The sequence below is a fragment of the Micropterus salmoides genome, unplaced genomic scaffold (assembly GCF_014851395.1).
Source record: "Micropterus salmoides isolate LMB-PRFRI ecotype aquatic unplaced genomic scaffold, ASM1485139v1 Ms_hic_scaffold_8, whole genome shotgun sequence".
NCBI classification, from domain to species: domain Eukaryota; kingdom Metazoa; phylum Chordata; class Actinopteri; order Centrarchiformes; family Centrarchidae; genus Micropterus; species Micropterus salmoides.
The window spans coordinates 14,573,497-14,582,992 of record NW_024044570.1 but is presented as its reverse complement, the minus strand read 5'-3'; the positions used below and the strand labels follow the sequence as shown (position 1 = coordinate 14,582,992).

General features: G+C 39.8%; 1 protein-coding gene across 2 annotated transcripts; it reads right to left on the bottom strand.

The window, feature by feature from the left end:
* Positions 1–1,768: 1,768 nt before the first annotated feature.
* On the bottom strand, positions 1,769–9,095 carry hbp1 (HMG-box transcription factor 1). 2 transcript variants are annotated; one of them, XM_038706163.1, is made up of 11 exons: positions 9,042–9,095; positions 7,763–7,864; positions 7,484–7,664; positions 6,984–7,104; positions 6,707–6,821; positions 5,910–6,028; positions 5,410–5,566; positions 4,975–5,119; positions 3,528–3,815; positions 2,842–2,983; positions 1,769–2,704 (listed from the first exon to the last, which is right to left on the bottom strand). In XM_038706163.1, exons 2-11 carry the CDS (start codon positions 7,833–7,835, stop codon positions 2,687–2,689), a joined length of 1,359 nt encoding a protein of 452 aa, XP_038562091.1. In that variant the 5' UTR covers positions 7,836–7,864; positions 9,042–9,095; the 3' UTR covers positions 1,769–2,686. The 2 variants fall into 2 exon arrangements, with proteins under 2 accessions (XP_038562091.1, XP_038562090.1); XM_038706162.1 differs by lacking the exon at positions 9,042–9,095 and adding an exon at positions 8,614–8,716.
* Positions 9,096–9,496: the final 401 nt, after the last annotated feature.

Sequence of the window (9,496 nt, the reverse complement as noted above, 5' to 3'; positions counted from 1 at the left end):
CACCATTGATCACAACATCATGTTAGACAGACTGAGGCACTGGGTGGGGATCTCTGGTACTGCCCTAGAATGGTTTTCATCCTACCTGTCAAATAGGAATTTTTGTGTGTCTGTAAAAAACTATGTCTCCTCATTCTGTCCAGTTAAATATGGTGTGCCTCAGGGGTCGGTCTTAGGACCCATTTTGTTTTCCTTGTATCTGCTTCCCCTTGGACATATTATCCATAAACATGGCATTTCTTTTCATATTTATGCTGATGACACACAAATATACTTGCCCGTCAGATCCACAGACCCTGGAATGCTGAGTTCACTTAACAACTGCCTTTGTGAAGTTAAAAAATGGATGTCAAATAATTTCCTCCAGCTGAACTCAGACAAAACAGAAATCCTGGTCATCGGGTCTCAGCAGATGGCAAATCAAATACTGCCATCTGCTGGTTCCCTAGTAAATCACATTAAGCCTGTGGCAAAGAACCTTGGTGTTTGGTTTGATAGTAATTTAAATTTCGAGCAGCACACCACAAAGCTTGTTCAATCATGTTTTTATCAACTTAGAAATATAGCAAAAATTCGATCTATGTTAACTTTTAAGGACACCGAGACCATTTTACACGCCTTCATCTCATCACGCCTGGATTATTGCAACAGCCTTTTCACCTGTTTAACCCAAATATCTATTGATCGACTCCAGACTGTCCAGAACTCAGCTGCCAGGCTTTTAACCAGAACAAAGAAATATGACCACATTACTCCTATTTTAGCTTCATTACACTGGCTCCCAGTATGTTTTAGAATTGACTTTAAAATTCTATTGATCACTTTTAAAGCTCTTCATGGCCTCTCGCCTTGTTATATTTCTGAACTTTTAGTCCAATACACACCAGCACGTACCTTGAGATCCTCGGGCAGAGGTCTGTTGTCTGTTCCAGAGTCTTGACTGAAAACTAAAGGGGACAGAGCGTTTGCAGTCAGGGCCCCGAGGCTCTGGAACAGCCTGCCCGAGGAAATCAGGTCGGCTGAGTCAGTGAACTCTTTTAAGTCCCTTCTTAAAACATACTTTTATAGGAGAGCCTTTCACGATGTTATTTGACTTTATTTTATCCTTTTATTTTATTGTATTTTACTAATTTTATATACATTTTTCATGCTCTTATCTTGTTTTTTTTTTGTATTATTCTTTACACTTGTTAAAGCACTTTGTAACTTGTTTTTGAAAAGTGCTCTACAAATAAGGATTATTATTATTATTATTATTATTACTGAATGTTTTGTGAAATGTTTTGTCTCTTCCTTGGAGACATTGTCTCCAGTTAAAAGCTTATGATAATGTGTTCTTTCATTTTCATTTCCTTTCAGCTCCTTTTTCATCTCCAGGGTAAGAGGTCACAGTTTCAGTAAGTATAAGATTCAATTAAAACCTTTAACATTGTCCTCATTCAGCCCAAGAGAGAATACTTCTGCTTCAGTAGAATTGCTCCTTGGGAGGCTTTTGTTAGCATCTTTCCATGGTGGTTTTGATGTGGCAAAGAGAACACTTTAATTGTGTTGTTACCTGGAAACATCAGGCTTTTAGATCAGTGGATATTGAGAGCCCTCAAGCATTAAAATTTACCTGGTTCAGCATGTCATTTAAGGACACGTACTCGTTCACGGGAGGAAGCTGATAATTATTCAAAGCAAAAGACAGGTAAATAATTGTTGGCATGTATTCACACACAAAGCCAAGCACCCCCACAGGTGGTGATGAAAGAACCAAACACTTGGATAAAATGCAAGTTTAAAAAATTATTTATATGATACAATGATATTTTGTGCAAGAGGTTGTTGGGGCTGTGACGCCTGTACATTATGAACAAAGCACTTAAAATTCAGTGGCAACCTGAAAGCGGAACATGGCTACTAGGCCATGATTGTGTCAAACGGCTAACTAATCAAGATACTAGCTGTATTATACAAATGGTTTCCACCAGTATACAATGGCTGTATAGGATTAGATTACATATTTATATAAAGTGCAAAAGAAACAAGCACTCACAGCGAAGGCCTGAAGTGCTTTGTGACTGAGTGTAAACCCACCACCGCATGCTGAAAGCCTTCTCATCATATGGCCAGGTGGTTGGGCAAAAACAATCTGAAGACTTGGCAGGGCAGTATCATAAACGGTTGGCCATAGTTCAGCTGCAGAATATACTGTATACTGTATTACAAAATGTATGGTTTCCAATCTGTGCAATATAATGAGTCTTACAAATATAATCAATATGGACAGTTGTGAAAACATGATCTAAAATTCCCCTTTTTACAATTATAAATAGACACTTGTTTACGGCTCCTTTTTATACTGAAGCATAGCACCACAGGCTCTCATTTTTCAACCTTGAAAATGAAATAACCTGATGTAAATGAGAAGGATCATTCTTATTTCTGGGGAACACGACATCTTTGACATTAAAAGATATAAGAAAATATATGCACTGTTAGTGACTAGATTACATGTTTTGTTTATAGTTCATAATTCTGGTTTGTCTCTAATAATGTTTCAAGGTTATAAAAAGCAAGTGAATTCGGCATCACAGTTGAGTCTCAAGAATACAGGAGAGCAAAGAGGCATCAAGCGGTCCATCAGACTCCGTCGAGCACCTCTCCATGACAACACCAGCAGCTGGGGATTCTGGGGGATTATCTAGGTCTGCTGGGAACCCTGTTGAAAGACGACATGAGCTGTTGGTATAGAGAAGGGTGTACACATGACTGAAACCACGGACTGGGTAGATATGATTTAACAAGCAATGTCAGTGTACAATGAGGATGTTCTAGTTCAGTGACGGTGGTCCTTACTGAGTTGGTTCTTTTACGTTTCCAGCAGTCTGGATTGAGTCTTTTCTGCTCCTCAGCCAGAGCCTTGGCCTCCATGGTGTACATCCTCCTCTCTTCACTCTTCATCTTCTTCCACTTGTCACCCAGGATGACACTAATGGCTCTGGTGTGTGGAGAGTATTGAGACAGAAGAACAGGTCAAGGACTCGCCTTTTTCAGATGAGTGTCTGTAACTTTGTTTGTGTTTTACTGTAGTTACGGTGTTACTTGATCCTCACTCATGGGGTCTCAGAGGCATTCTCTTTGTGTTAAAGTACAAAGCTTCATATACAATGTCATGGACACAAAGCATGTCTCTCAGTTTTTAAACTGACTCAGTACACCTGTACCCTCATTCCCTAACAGTACCTCTGCTTCATAAGCTTACATGACCTCACAATTAGAGAGAGAGAAGGTCTCTGTGCTGTAAATGTATACAAATTACACTTCCACCCTCTCATTCACTGAAGTTAATGCCCATATGATGGACAAAGTCAAGCACGTGTTTCTTGTTTCCCCAGCTGGTTCCAGTGAATACGCAGGTCCGAGATCTCCTTTGGTTTGATGAAACCAATGAAGCACTGATGCAATGTGTTTGGAGATAGAGAAAGGCACTACATACATGCTACTTTATATAAATGCACTGGATTTTATTGACTTTTGCGTACCTGTTGTCCTTCCCAGGATACATCTGTGTGTACTCCACTCTGTATTTCTTGGCGAAGAGCATGAAGGCATTCATTGGCCGCTTGCATTTTGTAGGAGTGGCAACACTCGCTGTCCCTGAGGTGTGGCTCCTGTTTGATTTGGTAGTCAAGGATTGTGGGGAGCTGGAGCGCTCAAGTTTATCACAGTCTGGACTGACGGCACCCCCGCTAGACAGGGAGGTCCTGCGCTGACGAGCCATGCTGCTGAGAACGTACACTGCGGAGGAATCTAGTGGAGTGAAGTCATAACTGCAGGGGAAAGGAAGGGAAAGAGAGACACAAGTAAATATTGTGTGTTTCCTATCTGTCTAAAAATGTCACCTTGTCATTTCTGCTGCACCATAACAAACATTTTATTTAAATTTCTCTTGCTGAAAAACTAAATGTCTCAAATCTACAAACACTGTACATTTAAATGCAGTAACGTATTTATAAACCAATTATTTTGTTTTTAGGATACAAAGCCTATTTCTAACTCTTCTTTTTTATCTGATTTGAAGCGATCTATAGATAAAAGGCATGTAAAAGATGAGATGAAGAATGCATGCCTTTAGTGAGGTGTACAAAAAGGTTATCGGCCTCAGGATGGAATAATAATTGGCAGAAGTGCAATGAAACTATTATAAAATAAATGAGTTGTAATTAAACTGTGTTGAAACACTTTAACGGTCCTGAAACTAAAGAGTGTCTGTGTCTACATGCTCAACCTAAATGCAGATTTTTCTTCTCTGATGGACAACTCAAACATGAAGCGGATGTAACTGATGCTTTTATAACAACAATTTATCAAATGACATTGTGAAGACGGTGACAGGGAAAGAGGTCACTGAGAGTGATGACAAAAACATCATAGTGACAGAATTATCATTGCAGCTCTCCTTGGCTTTACAGAGCTTTATAGCGAGTTTCAGCTCATTATTTAGCTGTCCGGCCCACAACTTTACTGTCAGTACAGTGGGTTTTTGGAGCTTCTTCTCTGAAAACAGCTGCCTGCTGAAAAAAAGACGACACTATGAGAGCAGTGAGAGTGAAAAAAAATAAAATAAAAGTAAAGCTGCAGGCTGGACAGCTAAACAATGATCTGTAATTCGCTATAAAGCTGAGGGGAGCTGCAGATTCTGGCGATAATTATGTGTAGGTTCATCCCTACAAGCAACACCTTTAACATTGTCACGTTAATTTCACATAGCGATGGCGCAATGGATAAAACTATGCCTTTGGTGTGAGAGACCTGGGTTCAATCCCCCACTGTGACCCATCCACCACTGTGTCCCCCTAGTTGCTCCAGAGGCGTGCGACCTCTGACATGTATAGCAATTGTAAGTCGCTTTGGATAAAAGCATCAGCTAAATGAATAAATTTAATGTAAATTGTCAAAGTCACAAAGCAAGACCACATAAGAATGTACCTCCTGAAAGTGTCAAAGACAACAGAGTCATCACAGTTAATGGCATCTGGGTGGTTGGGTGGCAGACAAACATCGCCCAGCTGCATCTCATAGCAAGGGATCCCATGGTGCACCACAGTAAGGCTCGGATAAAAGGAAGACCATCCTGAAAATCACAGATGGTAAATTACATTGATCTTAAAGCTGTTTATTTAAACAAACAAACAAAAACTCAAGTAGTTTCTATTTGGCAAACAACATTTAGTCAGCGGAAGCTTCTGCTGGTAAAGACTAAATACACACATTGCTATAAAAAGCTGTTTTTGACATACTTTTGCCTTCATTTCTTGCCAACAAAGCTGACATTTATCTTGTTTTTGGTGTTAAGAGACCATAACCTGCAGCCAATATTTCCCGATTATTTTGAACAGAGATAATCTTAAGAATTGTTTTTACCTTTATTTTTGACAAAAAATGGGTGATCCAATCGGCATTCAGCTGTTAAAGGACCATCATCAGGTGAGCCAGGGTCAAAGGTCAGTTTTAGAACTGCCTGGCCATAAGATACCGTCTCTTCATGGCTCACCAACTTCAGCCCCTCTGAACCGTATCTCTGTAAATGAAGTAAAAGACCAGTAAGATGAGTCTTTACTCACCAGCAAGATGAGTTAGTTGAACTCATAACCAAAGAAGAAATCAACTTGGTGCCTGATTGCCTGAAAAGTTGGTTTCCAATGTACTAAATGAGACCACCACTGCAAATGTTTCAAGACTCATTCATGCACTGAGTTCCTCACTTACCATTATAAGACTTTGAAATGTGTACTGACAGAACACTGAACCTGAATCAAGGCCTCACTCACCTAGTCAGCAATGCAGAAACACTAAACATAAGGTATATAGCAGATTATTATAAAATATTTCAAGACATTCTGAACTGACTATTTGTAGCCTACCTTAAGAGAGGAGGAGGATGGCATCATGGTTTCATCATCTGAGTCGTCATCAGAATCCCTGAGTTCATCAGCTTCCTGCCACTCCACATTAGGACCTCGATGGAAGCGCAGGCGAGTTCCTGAATATCAACACAGCAATGTGACATGATGAATAAGCAGATATGAGTTGACAGTGAAAAGAGAAAGCTGGAAATGGAAAATGGATGCAATACTGCTGTTTGGACACCTGAGGTCAGAATTTCTTTACAAATGTTTGTAAATCATGCTTATCCTGGTTGGGATCATTTGTAAAGTGAGGATCCTTTTACAAAGGTGTAAACAAATTATTAGTGTCAGCATCTCTACAGCTCCTCTCCAAAACGGTCTTCATTGCATGTCTGGTTGCCATCAGCTCACTTTGAGGCCAGAGCAGTTAAGCAGCCAATCAGAACTGTTTTGGCCATATAAATGACAGGTCTATTCACAAACAGATTGGAAGAGTTTGACTTAAGGATAAAAATAAAAATTGTGTGTTTCTCAGCTGAAAAGTGTTTTACATTTGTGATTATTAACTTACATTTTTACTATTTTTTACTGGTGTAAACATTAACAGATTTAAGAAAACATTAATGAATGGCTATTGTTTTCTAATGGGGAAAACATGTTTACCCTAGACTGGATTTTGCCTTTAAGCTACAAAGCACAATTCTCCCAGTTTTTCTTTTCAAGAAATTCTTAGAAAAGCCTCAGGGTTAAGCTGTGAGTGGGGTGAGGTGTATGTCCGCATACAGTATACACATGAGTGCTTATGTATGCACCTTTAAGGAAGCAATGCCAGGCTGTGGAGGGCCAGGAGTGAGACCAGGCCATGTCTTCGTCATCAGAAAATGATGAGGACATTGAGAAAACTCCAGACTCAGATTCACTGCTTGCCTGTTGGAAATCATGTTAAAAAATCTTACAATGCCATCAGTAAAATAAAATAAAAAAATCAGTATGCATGTCATACAGAATTTACTAGGAAAGAATGACTGGGTATACAGGTATGGATGATTCTTAGGTTTTCAGAGGTTGAGGTTGGAAAAGAAAGGTTACCCTGACACGCCTGCGCTCCCTGATGTGGCCTCTGGACGGGTTGGGTGCGCTACTGGCTAGTGGAGGACGAGCATAGGAATGTAAACTATTACTGTTGCCAAAGATGTGGACTGGTGATGATCTGGAAAAGTAAGTATTTTTAAAGTGATAATTATAATCTATAGACATCTGAATGTAATTCTGTTGTTCAGCATCAGCAGGGGTATTTATTCATTAACACAAGATTAGTCAGGTTTACTGTGAATGACTTTGCGATTTCCTGATTATAATGATGAGAACACAATAAGCCATTCACTCCAATGATTGCAACAAAAAAAAAAAAATCAACATTTCAGAAGAGAAATCACAGTACATTTTCTAACTAGCTAACTTGCCAATACAGCATTGTGGAATACACCCCAGCGGTACTGGTGTATATGTTAAAACATGTGTTGTCAAAGTCTCCTTGAGTTTATGTATGCACTCATCAGCCTTATATGGCAGTTTGTATTGGTACAGACCTCTTGTGTGGGGCATTCTTCAGCAGGGGGCTCTGAGGACTGGTGGCAATGTTGGCCAGCTCAGCAAGCCAGTTGGTGCTGGGGGAGCAGCTGAGCTCCTGGTGAGACACTCCTGCTACAACCTGAAATAACCCTGGAGACCTCTGGTCCTCCTCCACCTCCTGCAGCTCTGGCATGTCATCTGGGGAGAGGTCAGCAGTAATTTTCATAGTTAATATGTGTAAAAGCTCAGTTTGCTTAAATGTAGCATGCGATTTTCTTGCTGGTTTAGGATTTTACCATAATCCATGTGGCACCCAGGTGAAGAAGGCAGGTCCTCATTACACTTGAGTGGATCAAAGGACTCGTCCATTGTCACAATGTCCTGTTGTTTCTTCTTTTCTTTAAAAAAAAAAAAACAGGCAAATTATAGCTTTTCACTATGATATGAGGTTTTAATCTAATGTATACAATAAAATTGACTCTTTATTGCAAACATCAATGGTGGTGCTTGGATATTTCATAGTAATATGGTTTCATAGGGAAATAATCAGAGGATCCACGGAATAAAAAAGCTCAACATAATACATGTAATCTGTCAAAGACATCAACATAATGGAAAATGAAGCCAGCCTTTAACGATTCCTTTGTCTCTGAATCGACACAGTACACCTCTCTGACTAGTCATGTGACCCGCTGCGTGGAGGCCTTTGTTTATAAACTTAAAAGGGCATTTGGCGCATGCGTACCCGAGCTCATTCATTCATGACTGCGTAGCAAAAGTAGCAATAATTCGTTTTGAAGAGTGGCATATAGAGTATCGAAAACGCCAAGTTGAAAAAATGTGATATCAATGAATGAGTTAAATATTTTAAGCAGATTTGAAAATGATGAGGTCTTTGGCGAAGTGCAAAGAAGTCGAAAACATTGTTAAAAATATAAAAGAAGCCGTGAACATCAAATTGATCGGTTTACAAGGAAGAACTACCGTCAGTTGAGTTCTGACAACCGATCGACGGTCGCGGCACGTTCTGGCAAACAGCTGCTTCGACTTTGTAAACGCGGATATACTAGCACTATATTAACGTTTCACTAGTATTATTGTGTCCAAAAAGACCGTTTAGAGGCCAGGCCTAATGTTTCTCTACTACCCAAAAGCAGCAGCAGTGTCCTCAGTTCAAACCCAGGGGCTGTCGGGTCTAACACGGTAAACAAAAGAATGTCAACAAGTTGAGGCATGACGCAACCCCTCAGCCCCGTTTAAAATGAATGACACGAACACCTCTCGAAGCATGTTAACGACATTTTCACACAAATCAAAGCAAATCTGATAAAATGAAGGACTTCTTTGATACGAAAACGGCTGTCGGGTGGGCTTGTTATCACCAAAACAACAAGCGTCACGGCGAAAAAAAAAACATTGTCGAGCACAACTTGTCCTTCGACATCAAAAAACGCGTGACAACCCCGCTAAAACACCATGTTAGAACTGCAAAGACACGGATCACACAAAACGAAGGTTAAAAATGAGTTTGAACCTTTTTTTTTCTTCGAAAAAAGTAGTCAACTTCCCACTTACCAAACCTGTCGCCATCAAGAAACTCTCTGGCATTCACTCGAGGGTGGGAATCAATGTTTCCTATGAAAGCCTCCTATTGGTGGATAAGAACGTCAAAAACAAGAATCCGGACATTCTATTGGTTGATACTGTTGAGAAAAATAAAGAAGGTGGCGTCTAGTTTGTTGATCATGGTATCATTGGATGGAAGTACATGCCTGTTACTACCCAGTAACAGCTGATTGGCAATAACAGGAACAATACATGGTTATTTTTCTGCAAAGTTGCAACTACAGCAAAAAGTACTTATTCACATGTCTTTCTAAATTATGTTTCCTTTCCTTTGTAATTAAATCACTGGTTTAACTTTTTACTACAACAACAACATACAGCAAATGAAAATGAATGAAGAATGAATGAATGAATGGTGAATGAGTGACTGGATGGTGAATGGAAACCTATGAAATGTCCTATCC